The 13813-nt window shown below is 51.8% G+C and overlaps 1 protein-coding gene across 1 annotated transcript in view; it reads right to left on the reverse strand.

Annotated features, from left to right (window-relative positions):
• The window catches only part of CLTCL1 (clathrin heavy chain like 1), an 82570-nt gene that overhangs the window by 32484 nt on the left and 36273 nt on the right, over nucleotides 1-13813 (reverse strand). Inside the window, 12 exon segments of the mRNA XM_073223147.1 lie at nucleotides 1545-1667; nucleotides 3441-3675; nucleotides 4041-4087; nucleotides 4089-4184; nucleotides 4695-4820; nucleotides 5721-5884; nucleotides 7113-7293; nucleotides 7817-7981; nucleotides 10794-10952; nucleotides 12116-12217; nucleotides 12817-12969; nucleotides 13057-13257. Coding sequence (XP_073079248.1) covers nucleotides 1545-1667; nucleotides 3441-3675; nucleotides 4041-4087; nucleotides 4089-4184; nucleotides 4695-4820; nucleotides 5721-5884; nucleotides 7113-7293; nucleotides 7817-7981; nucleotides 10794-10952; nucleotides 12116-12217; nucleotides 12817-12969; nucleotides 13057-13257 — 1752 coding nt within the window.

Below are 13813 nucleotides of genomic sequence, written 5' to 3' on the forward strand. Positions count from 1 at the left end.
GCTCAAAATGCAGAAGTTCCTCTTCTGAGGAATTTATAACAACCCCAACAGGCATGCTGGGGAGCTTGAGAAATGAGGCTGTCACAGTGGTTAAGTGCCCAAAGCACACTCGAGGGAAAGCACTGTGACCCAGCAGCCCAAGTTGACCCAGAGCAGTGATGCATTCCCTGGCATCACATGTTTCTTGAAACCTCAGATACCTTAAATACCCACTTGTTGTTTTAAGGGCAAAAATAAATTTCCAACATCTATTTGAGCTGAAATAGATGCCCAACCTAAGGTCACCTCAGGAAACCACTTCCTCTAAGTACATTTTCATAATGAGATTCTAGTCCAGACCTAAAAGCAGTCTGCTGCTGCTGTCATGCACCCCTCCAGTTAGAGGGGCACTGAAGGAGGACGCCCCCCAGGGGGTGGCTATGAACGTGGAGCCACACCGGGCATAATGACAGAGCGGCGGCTCCGCTCAGGCACAGGGAGGCCATGAGGCACTCACGGGCTCTTGATCAGCTCAGTGGTAAAGAGAGTCAGAACTGTTCTTCCCGGCGCATGTGATGCGGCCTGCATGCTGGGCCGTATCTGGAAATGTCTGTTGTCTGTGAACCTGGAGGAAGATCCCCAGTGGGATCTCAGCTGACTCTGTCCCAGGGCCTCTGCTGCTCAATGTCTTCATCAGGTTTTTGGAAAAAGCATATTGACCCTTCAGGTACATCTGAGAGATGCCCAAAAGGTGACTATAATAAAAATTCAAAATGACACAGGCTTCCATATATACTAAAGTGTTCCAAAATACATTAAAGAAAAAAAAATAATGCCATGGGCATGAGGAACAGTGGACAGCAAACAAGCAGCTGCGATTCCGTAGTTCCAGGTGGAAGCCAGCCGTCGAGTCACACAAAGGGCCCAGCGGGCCGGCCGTGAGCACAGGGAGCTGCCTGCTGACCGGCTCAGGGCTGAAGCCCCCCTGCTGGGTCGGGGTCTTGTTCCCACCTGATCTCGCCTGCCCAAACGGCGTGCCTGGCAGCCTGTGGGGCTGTGCGAGGGACAGCGGAGGGCCCGAGGGTGATGCCCGGGGCCTTGAGAAGCCCGCTAAGTGGCTAATGTCAACACTCCTCACCCTGCCACGCTGCCAGGGGTGGGCCCCAGCCTCAAGCAGGCGCTGCACAGTCACAGGGGCTCCAAGGTCCCTCGACAAAGGGAAGCCCAGCGGAGACAACCTTGGGAGCCACGTACCTCTGCCAATGGCAGCGAGCTGGAAAACTGTCAAGGATGAGGCGCGCGCGCCACCACAGGTGCCTCTGACTGGGGCTTTAGATATCAGCTCTGTCCTTAACCAACAAACCAAACAAGCAAAAACATGAGCCCACCTTGGGATCAAACCATTTTTAGGCAAGTCGCTCCTAGAGGGGAGAGAGTGGTGAAGGTTCACAAGGCTGTCTGGTCATGTGGCTGAGGAGTTTTTAGATGTAACAAGCCAGTCATGAGCGCCAGGACGAGTAGAGGGGAAATGCACACACACACCCTGCCCTGCTCCCATGCCCCACCTGGTCAATCAGCTGTCTCCTGCAGGGGTTGGTCTCTTCGAGGACATGGGCCCAGAGCTCCGGATCCTTCCTGTGCACCAGGTAGCGGGCCTCAGTTTTGAACATAGAATTCTCATTGCAAACCTGAAATGAGCACACGTGTGTGTGTAACACAAGCAACCGACCAACAGCAGCTATGTGGGGGTATCCAGCCCAGCCAGTTCCCTCTCCCTGACACCTGTTTGGTGTCAGCCAGAGGAGACATAGTGCTTTGACACGGGACAAGCAGCATCCCAAAGGGTGACAATGCACTCCTCCGAGTGACAGATTAAGCACTTCTCAGTTTACAACAACTTACAGTGGGCATGATGTGTGAGAGCCCTACTCGTATCAGCCTGACCACTGCTCTAATAGCAGTGCTGCCCCACAGAACTTTCTGACAGAAACGTTCTTGGCCTGTGCTGTCTGATACAGCCACCAAGAGCCACAGAGGCTACTGAGCACTTGGAATGCAGATGTATGAAGGAGGAACTAAATCTTTACTTTTTTACTTTTAGCAAAAAATTTAAATACACATAGCTAGCCCTAAACCATCTCTAAAATATTATCGGAATGGCTTAGAACTGGTATAAAACAGCAGATATGCTGCAACATTTCATGGCCTATATGCTTTCATTTAAAATATGTTCTCATTGATTGAACTTGTGACTTTTCTGAACATTGTAACACATCTCCCAAAAAAGAACTGCCTGATGGAACATTCCAATTTGTGAGGCACTTACCAGGCCCTGGTGGGAATCAGATTTGTTAGGTCCCAGATGCCAGGCACAAGGCTAAGTAATGAACGCGTGTCTGCAAATGCAGGTGTGTGCAAGAGGCAGGGAGCACCCAGGCGCCCGGCCCGAATCCCACCACAGGCCTCTCCCTGGCGGAGCAGAGCCTAATGATTGTTTCTTTCTTACCTGAACTCTGCCTTACCAAAAGGCAATGTTTTATCTTACATCGCCTTGGAGGACAGATGGATGCAAAGATTTCTGAGAGAGATCTGAACAGCACTTAAATAAAAAAAGCAGTAAATTAAGCCAAAGATGGCTTATAGTATCAAACTAACTAAATCCCAGCTTCACATAAACAAGCTCCCTAGAGACTTGGCGAGGAGCTGTGTTCACCGGGCCTGTCACCTGCATGACCAATGTCCAAAGCTAGAGCAGGATGGGAAACTGCCTCAGAGCTTCTGCTCTGTACCCCTGACTGCCCAGACTCCTTCTCCAGCGGCTGAGCTTCCATCACGTCGTCAGACGCCGTGAGGTGCTGGGAACAAACAGACCAACTGCCCAGGGAGATCCCAGTCTAACAGGAACCAAGTGCACCCACACGAGACTGTGGGAGTTTTAGGTTATGTGATCAAGCATCAGCAGCTCAACCTAAAGAAGTCCAGGCAGATGCAAGTCAGGACAGAGGCCAGCAGGAGGCCGGCAAGAGCTCTGTGTGGGGAAGGGGCAGTGGTGATGTAGGGGCTGCCCTCGGGAGAGGGGAAGTGAGGAGGCGGGCACGCGGGCCAGAGGCACCCAGGGTGGAGGTGGGAAGGAGGGGGGCCGCCCGCAGAGGAGCCCCCAGGGCAGGCCGAGGGGCCCTGCTTTGCTCCCCGGACGCCACGGGGCACTGAGGACTGTCAGGAGGAGAGCTGGCAAGTCAGGCGAGGGGCCAGTCGGGCCTCCAGGTACAGCAGACAAGGACGGGCATGAGCAGGTCGTGGGGTTGGAGTCAAAAGGAAACTGAGTTCATGGGAATGTATCTCACGGCCTGCAGCTGTAGGGTTCAGAGGATGCCCGCCCCCACCCCCCGCAGAGCCTGCATCTGAAGCGCTTCCCGGGAGGCCAGAGGGACAGCCAGCAGCGAGGCCGACCCGCTGCCCACCTTGATGAGCTCAAGGTCACACTGCCCCCGCTCAGAGGCAGCGCAGGCCAGACGGGGGTCCCGCCTCTCGCAGCAGCGGCCCACCACGCGGCTGTCGAAGTAGGGGTTCTCTCTCAGGAAGTGCTCTGGGCTGCTGCAACTGTCCATGTAGATCCTGGCGAGGGCGTTGTGCGTGGCAGGCTCTTCACAGCCTTCGCGACTCCGGGACTCCAGCCAGGGAAGCAGCAGCTTCAGCCTCTGAAAGAAGCGAGAGCACCCTGAGAGGGTAAAAGCTGGCATCTGAAACCCTGAGGGCAGCCCCTGGACCCTGAGAGTTGCGTTTAGAAACAACAACAATCTCTTGTTCCATGAATTTCTGGTTGCTCTAGGGGCCAGGAGAGGCTTGAGCCCCAAATTGGTTTCAGTTAAGTTTTTCCTAAAGGTCTTCAGTCCAGTACTAACAAACACCACTAGGTCTGAGATCTGTTAGGGGGCAGCCCGCCACAGAGCCAGCCCTTGGGCTGGAGGCCGCCTGCAAAGGCAGGCACCCGAGAGGATGAGACTGGGCAGCAAGCCCTGGGTCCCAGAGGCGAGAGAAGGCACCAAGCTAGGACGCCTCACCTGTTCCTTTTTTCTGCTTCAGCCACCAGCTCCTCGGTAGAGAAGTGTTCCTCTCACCCCCATGATCAGGTTTCTGATTACTTCCTCAGAACAATCCACGTCAAGCAGCCCTCCAACCACAGCTGGGATCCGACTAGGGTTGACCTAGAATAATCAAGGTGGTGACTTCTGCGCTGTAAGGACATGGCTATAAGACCCCCAAGGCTTGAACAGTGTGGATGTCTGAAAGGGCTCCTGTGAGGAACGAGACTGTGTCCCCCCAAATCCATATGTTGAAGCTCTAACCCCCAGTGTGGCTAGATTGAAGACAGGGCCTTGACAGAGATGATTACGGTTAAATGAGGTCCTGAGAGTGAGGACTAATTAGGGAGCAGTGAGCAGGTGGCGGCGTGCAAGCCAAGAAGGCCCGAGAAGGTGTTGGCCCGAGGCAGGGGCAGCACTCTGGCCTTGGCCTTCCAGGCTCCAGTCCTGCGAGAAGTCAGTGTCTGTCACTTACACGCCCCGTCAGTGGCGTTCTGCTATGATGGCCTGAGCCGAGACACTGCCCTTCACAGACTGTCTCAGACACGGTCAGAGTCACAGGCAGCCTCCTGGGTACAGACTATTACTAACCAAGGCACAAGGTAGCTGGCGTCACCCAGGAACGGGCAGTACCTTCTGAACATAGATCTCGATGTACTTCTGCAGGCTGTTGTGGTATAAGTACAGGACGAGATCATGGACAAAGTCAGACCGATCACACACAATGATGGGGGGAAGCTGGTCTGTGAGCCTGGCCTCCTGTGAGTTGGAAAACGTAACGAGCCAGGCAGTGAGCAGCCTGCCGAGCTAGGCCGCAGGGGCTGTGAGCCAGCACGGGCACGGCAGTGCTTCTGCAGCGGAACAGCCCCTCGGAGACTTGGAATGAGACTGTTCTAGACTGACTGCTGTTGTAAGGTGGGTGCTTCTGGGGGGGCACTGTGTGCTTTGGGAAAGACAAAACTGGATGAAAAAAAAATTCTGCTAGCTTTGGCAATAAACATTCCAAGCTGGTCCAAAGCAAACAGCCTTTGGGTTACGCCAAGCAGCTCATTATGCCTGCATCCGGCCCAGGCCAGGCTGTGTGAGAACGCCTGCGCAAGGGGCACCCTCTCAGGCAGGCAGCCACGCCCCCGAAGCCTCACCCACAGAAATCCCCCATGCGGGCTCCTCTGTACTCTTTCCTTCCAGTTGACCAGGAAGGCAGTTTTCAAGGTGATGGGAGGAAGACAGCAGGGCAGCCATCAGTGCGGACCTTCAAAGATGGGGGAAGAAAGCCACCCCACCTACCCCCACATCCACCCAGGACTGCACAGGAGGTAGAAATGTGCTGTTTGTTTTTCTGCTCCCAGCACTGAGTGGTTTATTTCTATCTGCAGCCTTGCTCAGCCTAATTAACAGGGGCCCTGCTGGGGGTGTTGCCAAAATACAGTTCTTCAATAAATTAACTCTCTCCCACTCACATGTCAGACACTTAGCACAGCCTTAAGCTTCTGTCCACAAAGCGCCAGAAAGTGGGCAGTGGGTCCAAGAACTTTAGGCCATGAAGTAGAGCCCTGTCTCTGGGGATCCAGGGGCCTGGGGAGACAGGTCAGCCTTTCAACTCCTGGGTGGCTGACCGGTGGTTCGCTCAAGGAAGGAGGTGATACCGCGCCCACTCACCTTCAGGAAGTCCTTCGCCTGCTCTGGGTCACAGCGATCACTCCCCCGGCATACCCTCTCGACTTCCTTGATCCGCCCTGTCTTACAGGCAGCCTGAATGTATTTCAAGTGCACGTCTGGATCTTGGCTAAAGTTCACAATTGAGCCCAGGAAGTAGAAGAGGCCTACAAAGAGACACTGTTATAGCTTATGCCCCCATAATATCCACCTGCCCTCTCCACAGGTGCAGCCCACCTGCCCTTGACAGCCCAGCCCACAGAGACCTTGTTCCACTTTCCAAGACCCACGGCCTACTCAGAAATTACATCTATGTGAAGTTCTTCTGCTTTGGCATCTCCCAGAAACAGCTAGCCGGATTTCCATGAAACTCGGAGGTAGACCTGGGATGTTCTGATGTAAAACCCTGGCTATATGTGTAGGTGGAATCCTTCTGGGGGACCCAGGCACACCTCAGAGGGTCCTCTGCAGGAGGAATTCAAAGATCGCTAAGTGGGCTGCATGACTGCTGCTCCACAAGGCACACCGGGGGCGGAGAGAGCAGCGCTTCAGCCCCTGTGAGGAGTGCTGCCTGGCACTGAGCCGACGCACGCGTGGACCCACTACGGATGGGCCCAGGGTGAGCTGGGGGCGTGCTGACTCATCAGGCGTGGCTCTCTCCCGGCCAGCAGAGGGGCCGGCCAGGAGGCACTGGTGACAACGGCAGGCCATGCTGCACCACGATATCACCTTCCCCGGAGGGCTCTGCTGTAACTGGGGCCGGAACCGGCATCTGCAAGGCCCACTCTACTGCCGTCTCCCAGCCCAGGGCAACCCAGCCACTGCTGCGGCCTCTGCTCCTGGTGACAAGGCCGGCTCCCTGAGGCTGGTCTTCCCTTCACTCCTCCAAAGTCCCAGCCAGTGCACAAGTGCTCAGTCTGTCCTGGGCAGGCCGGACAGCCCCTGCCTGTCCCCAGCAGGCCCCCACCTGGGAAAGCCGTCCTCCAGCCAGTGTGCTTTCTCAGTGCGATACCCACAGGAAGCCAACCAGGTCAGCAGCCACACACCACCAGAGCCCCTCTGGGCTCTCAGCCGGGGAAGTCAAGGGGCCACCCCCTCAGGGCCACGCACGCCAGTGCCGCGAGCTCGGGGCTTCTGGGGTCTTGGCTGCTCAGTTCCACAGCGGCATTCCAGGGACACAAGGGGCATTCTAAGTCTCCCTTCCCCAACTACGGATTTCTTCCTTTGCAGACCACAAACAGGGTACCTAAGCTGTGTAACGCGTACAAGACTGCAGGAATCTTTCACTATCAACCAACACCCGAGGCGGTGACTGTTGCATCCCACCGGGCTCGAGGGAAGCCCCGATAGGCTGGGTGGGCAGAGTGACGTCCGAGCAGAGGCTGTGAGGTTCACCTTCATCACTCCTGAAGGACTCGAAGAGCTGCACCAGGGACTGCATGCCCAGCTGCTCATGGTACTTGCAGGCCACCTGCACACACAGCCGAAGGTTCTGTCTGATGCTGGCAGACAGCAGAGCGTGCAGACACGCCAAAGAATCATCTACCAACAAGGAGCCAAGGAAGCCGACGAGCCACTGGGAAGCAAGGAGGAATTTGTCCCCAACTACACCCAGGCCCAGGTGTCAGCAAACAACGGTCAGTGTCCCCTGAGTCAGACATGAAGAATTTCCACTTACTGGGACTGAAAAGCGACTGTCCCTTGTGGTAGTAAGTGGGAGCTGGAAGTAAACTTGGGATAAGACGCTAACCTCAGTGGTTCAGCAAGCTGTCATGGACCCTGCAACAGATCACGGCTGACAGCAGAGCCTGTTCTGTAAACCAGAACACAGCGGCTTCTGCTAATGGTCCAGACAGCCTGCTAGAGATGTCGACATAAAAGTTCCTCTCTATAGACTAAGTCAGAAGTGGGCAAAGGAAAGAAAGATGATGCGCTGCTGAGCAGGTGGAGTTTGTGTGGGGGCTGGATGGGACCACTTGTGGCAGTGACGAGAGTCAAGCGCAGGGAAGACACACACCACAGTCCCACAGCCACCGCCACATCCTGGAGTGCCAGTGGCCCTGAGGGCTGGGCCGGTGGGCCGCAGGGGAGCGCTGTACCTCATGATTGAGGAGGTGAGTGTGGATCACAGCCCTCTTGATGTCGTAAAGGTCGCTGCAGTGCTCCAGAGCCCGCTGCAGCAGGCCCTCCTTCTCACAGAGCTGAGCTATGTGCGCCCGGTCGTAATGAGTGAACATCTGGCTTCCCAGGATGGCATCTGCGACCTGTGCGACAGTGAGTCCGGTAAGAGAGCTGCAGGGGGTCAGTAACTTTTAAAGAGCAGCTGCTCAACCACACCCCACGGGCACTGCTCTGGGGGGTAGGGCAGTGGCTTCTCCAGGTCTGAGCCCTGGTTCCTTCCAAGTCAGCTGAGGCCCTTCGAACAAGGCCCGGTCACCCCCGGATACAGTCAGGTGTGTGCAGAAGGCTGAGGCTCTTCGCTCAACACCGTCACTGGGATCAGCCCGGGCTGCCGCTCCAGCCCTTCCGCCATCACATTCACAGGCAGCTTTCTGGGGCAGGGCCGACGGGAGGGCATGAGCCTGCCAAGCTTCCTTCTTTAAGGAGCTCGACCCTCAGACTAGGAGCAGTCAGACTAAGGCCTGAAAGTGACAAACCCTGTTCGGGTTGCTTCTCCGCCTGGAGTGGGAGGCTCACTCGAAGAACCTGACACTCCTGGCAAGAACTGTGATGAGGCTTGATGTCATCTTTACATAAGCAACCTCTGGGCAAAGAACGAGTGCGTGAGCACAGCGACCCTGCTGCCTCGCTGCAGCGCCCTGAGCCGCGATCGGGTCCAGCAGCTGGTCTGGAGGGGCAGCACTCCTGGGGCCTCCGCCTGCTGCCCGTACACTTCCCCGCTGCTTCCAGAGTGGGGAACACTGACCAAGTTCACGGGGACCACGGACCCGGTCTCACACCGTGTTACTCTGGGACTGTACACACACTGGGTCTCTTATAGAAATGGCATAAAACCAAATGTGATTTATTCCCAGAGGAATTAAACTTTAAACGAAAGGGTATTGACAAGAAGCCTACGTGTCAGAACCCGCACCAGGGAGTCACCCCGGCTGGGAGGGGGAGGGAGACTAAGAAAGAGCAGGCTGTGCATCCTCCAAAAAAAATGCAGAGAAGTTTTAAGCCAGCCAAAAAAATTAAGAAAAATGTAAAAAAAAAAAAGTCTAATATAGATATAACTTGCTTAGGCAACGTCTGGAGACAATGTGAACCCTGCAGCACTCGGCCAGCAAGGAGCCGGGGAGGGACTCGCGGGCTACGGAGTGACCTGCTCGCTGTGACCCTGAGCCTGCTGCTCCCAGACACCGGACCTCGCAAGGCCTCCATTAAAGCCTCGCTCTGCTGTTCTTTGTCTCCGTGTCCACTTACTGAGTTCGGACCAGTGGGCGCGTTTCTCAGTCCCGACAAAGGAAATGATCTAAACCAGGTGCATAAAGGAATTTTGTAAACCTCTGGCATTGCTCTGGTCTCCCACCATCTGTTCCCTTCAGATTCATCCTGCCTATCTCTTCTCTTGAAGAAACATTTCACCCTTCTTATAATAGCAGTGTAGTTTAGAGAACTTAGAAAACCAAGATAAGCCAAGAAAGAAAACATCACCCTGCCTCCAACATCCAAAGAGACTGCCTCAAGGGTTCAGGCGCTATGCCCAGCCACGTGCCCAGCCAGGCTAACCCGCTTCTGGGGTATGGACTCTCCTGAGCATCCGTTTGCTCAGTTTCTGAGCGGTGCTTAGTTTCTGTTTCAAAGCTCAGGTACTAGACACTGTGGTATTCGATCCCCAAGCCGTAAGAGTCCACTGAACACCAAACAGCCGATCGACAGCACTTCTGTGTCCTAGGGGTGGGCTATGAGTCCATGCGGCAGCAGCCGACTCTGGACATGAATCACCGGAGGTAGCAGAACACTGTCCTCAATGCATTGTTTCCTGATTACTAGACAATATCTTATTATAAAGAAAAAGAATTGGAAGATAAGTAAAGAACAAAGTCAACTTCCACAATTCTATCCATTCAGACAACTATGATTAACAGCTTAATATAAATTTTGCCAAACTCCTTTCTTGTATATATATCCAAATTCAATAAAAAAACAGCATATACATATGATGGGATCACACCTATACCCCCAATTTTCAGGTCAAGACGTGTTGCCCCATTGAGATACCACTTCACACCCATTTAGGATGGCTATTATTCTTGAAAAAGCATACACCCACAGAAAATAACAAATGTCGGCAAGGATTTGGAGGAACCGGAGCCCTCCTAATGCTGCTGGTGGGAGTATAAAATGGTGTAGCTGCTTGGAATACAGCGTCCTGGCACCTCAACAAATCACGATGCAGAGTCACCACATGGCCCAGCAATCCCACCTCTGGGTGGACAAACCAAAGGAACTCAAACTGGTCCTTTTACACTGGCATTCACGGCAGCACTATTACCAACAGCGAGAAGGCGGAAACGACTTGAGCGTCCATCAACAAATCAATGGAAATGTGGCACACACATACAATGGAATATTACTCAGCCATAAAAAGGAATTAAATTCTGATCTATGCTGCAGCACAATGAACCCTGAAAATAATATCTAAGTTAAACAGGCCAGACAAAGAGACGGTGTATGACTCTACTTACGTGAAGTATCTAGAACAGAAAAATTCAGAGCCAGAAGGTAGAACTGAGGTTACCTGTTACTGCTAAACAGGTACAGAGTTTCTGTCTGTGATGATAAAAAGTCCTGGAAATATACAGTGGTAATGGTTGCAAAATATTACAAATGTACTTAATGCCACCCAGTCACACAAAAAAATTGTTAAAATGGTCAATTTTGTTAGGCATATTTTAACACAATGAATAAAAAAAAATGATGCCCCAGATGTAACAGTTGCTATGAAAATCTTGCAGCACAGATTCTGGAAATCCCTTGCAGGGGGTCCTGGAGAATGTTTACCGAAGCATGAGCACCACCCAGCCCAAGGCCGCCGTGTTGAGGAGTGCGCGGTCCCTTGGCTTCACTTGCCTGGGGTGCGTGAATCAGGTTCATCTCCAACAGGCGAGTCTGGGGGTGCCCCTCGGCTGGGCGGCTATTTTTCAAGGCATCCAACGAGAAGGAAGTACACTGCTGAATTAAACTGTTTTCCATGAAAATGTCCATGATCTGCAACAGATCACAAGCCACATTTTTAGGAAATGTACTTTATTTTATTTAGGAAACTGTTTTATTTTCTTATTGAAAAAGTTCCTAAAACTGAATCTCATTTAGGAATTCAACAATGAGTTCCTTCCTTTTCATTTTCTTACATCTTCAAAATTCATGAATTCATGGCCATTGTTTATTTATAGGTAATTTCGTGGAATTACATCACTTACATCCTATTCACCAATGGAGTATTTTACTGAGATTAAAGGAGGTACTTTTATCACATATGAATCCCCAGAATCCTCAGAAGCGATGCAAGCAATGTTAACAACCCATCCCTTAATCAAACCCTTGGGGCAGTCCATGCCTAGTGGCTAACCCGTATACTCCCATTATTCAGGCCCAGTTGGGAAAATGCAAACATTGATTTAGATACCAGTCATTAAAGTTAAAGAGATGTTAATTTAAAGATAATAAGAGGTGAAACAGAAGTAATAAATTTATTAATCATGTATTGTTTCCATATTTAAGGTACAAGAGAAAAGTTTATACTGAAAATACTTTAAAAGTATGAAATACAATCCAGATGTAAACTGGGGCCTTCTTTCTGGGGTTTGTGTAAATTTGGGTCAAACTCCAAAATATCTGTCAATCCCAAGATGTATAAACCCAATATAACTACTTCCTTTTGTACAAGGTGTTGGTCTTAGCTTGCTTCGTCACACCCTCTGTGACAGCCCGCCTGCACGGCTGACTGAAGGTGACGAGACATGCTCACACCTACACGGTGAGCACGTTACACCAAAGCACTGTGTTCACCTAACTCCAGGAGCCGGTACCCACAGTGGAGGTCCGCAGAAGATGACAGCACTCACCACGACCGGGTACGGAGGCAGAGTTCAGGTGGCCTTAGTCTCAGGGGCTGGGGCTACACCCTAAAATGGCACCTTCACCCCACGGCACCACTCAGCACACAAAGAAACAAAATCCTCACAACCCAACACACAGACCTTCTAATGTATTTCAACAAAGGTAACAAGTATTCACTGATGAAAGACTAGAAGACAAACCTTTCTGGTACTTCAGAAACTTTTAAAGACTGGAAGGTTAACAGACAAAAGAATCGAAACACTGGTAACAGAAATTAATGAGCAGGAATCTTCCTGATGGCTTTACAAAGCTGCCAAAGCTCCCCAGTGACCCTCCTCACCCTGCACTAGCATTTGAGAAAACTGCAGGCCCTGTTCTGGACTGACCCTCATCACACTCCTGAGCAAGAGGATCCAGTTTGGGGCGTAGCCGACCTAGAAGCAAGGGAGCCGCATCAGAAAACTACATGAAGTACCTTGAGTGTTAAAAAAAAAAAAGAGTTCCCCATCCTCTGTTTCAAACTTGTGCCTAAAATGATGAGCAGTAGGGGCACAAATACATGCCAGCCCGCAGCCAAACACAACATCAATTCAATGTGCTGACCACATATATACCGACGTGCAATGAACCACGCAAACAGGCCTGGTCCACAAAGACACCCTGACGAGTGTGCGAGCTCTGCCAGCCGCCAGCACAGTGGCCAAGGAGCCCCAGGGCACGCTGTGCTGGAAGCCCGCCAAAACACATGGGGTGCTGAGGGAGACTGGGGACGAAGTGGGCAAAAAAAGACACGATGACAGGAAAAGCCCAGACTGGAAGGGAGACAGGAGGACTTCACAGTCTTTCCATAAGACAGGGATAAAAACATGAGAGTAAAATAGGATCATTACTGCTAAATGACAGATGCTGAGAGCAACACAGACACCGCTAAACAAGCACACTAACGAAGAAGGGAATGTCACAGACGTCAGAATCAGCAACCACCCACCACCAGGAATGAGCAGTGAGACGCTAACGGTTAAGCATGCATCACCTTTTTGGCATACAGCACAATTTTCTGGAATTGGCCTGTTTCTGCAAAACACTGGATAACTTTGCTTGGCACATTTGCCCGAAGGTACACACTCAGAGCGAGTGTAGGGTCAGTGGTTTTGATCAAATCTCCAAGTTCTTCTGAACACTCCAGCTGTGGTGTGCCAAAGGACAAGGCAGGATTAGGATTATGACCTAGTTTCCAAACTGCTGGGACTGTGATTTTACAGGTGTCTGTTACCTTATCTTCTTTCAGCCACTTTTCTAAGAGCTGCTTGCGTCCCTGCTGAAGAACCAGTCGGCAAAGTTCTAGGGATTCAAGTTTATTGAGTTGACCCTGGTCAAGTAAGATTCCGAAGTACTGGAGCAAAGGAGAAGCCTGCCCAGGGGGGCTGGGAATACTTTGGAATTTCCGAACTGTGTCACTGGTGCGCAGGGTGCCCTAATGATAAATGGAAATGCAGGTCATTGTGCTGTAATCGCAGGTCATCCCTTCATTAACTGTCTTGTAATAAAAAAAAAAAATCCGCCAAAGGAAACTACACATAGTCAGGGACAAAGTCCTCTACCAAGGCAAACTGCCCCAGGCACGGTGGGCCTTGGCCCCCGGGTGACTTCCGGTGAGGACGGGCCTTCTCCCTAGTATGCTGTGGTGGGATTAGGCTTCCAAATGGGTTTTGTGGTATTGAAATTCTACCATCATGACATTCTAATTCAAAATACCCAAAGTCCCAGGAGAAGACTGAAAATGGTTCATTCATAAGCACCACTTGAGAGACAGAAAAAAATCCTTTCAAGGAAAAGCAACTTGTAAGCATTTATCTTCCCAGAAGCAGATTCAGTGCCAGGGCAATTTATCCTGATGAAACAGATCAAAGAAGATGCCTTAAGTTAGTGCTACTCTCCAGAAGAGCAGAGAAGGTCCAGAGCAGACTAAATGAAATAGGGTCTGACCATGTGCTGTGTAATACAGCTCTGCGCTCCTGAGCTAAGAAGTG

The sequence above is a fragment of the Manis javanica genome, chromosome 15 (genome assembly GCF_040802235.1).
Source record: "Manis javanica isolate MJ-LG chromosome 15, MJ_LKY, whole genome shotgun sequence".
In the NCBI taxonomy this organism is placed as follows: Eukaryota; Metazoa; Chordata; class Mammalia; order Pholidota; family Manidae; genus Manis; species Manis javanica.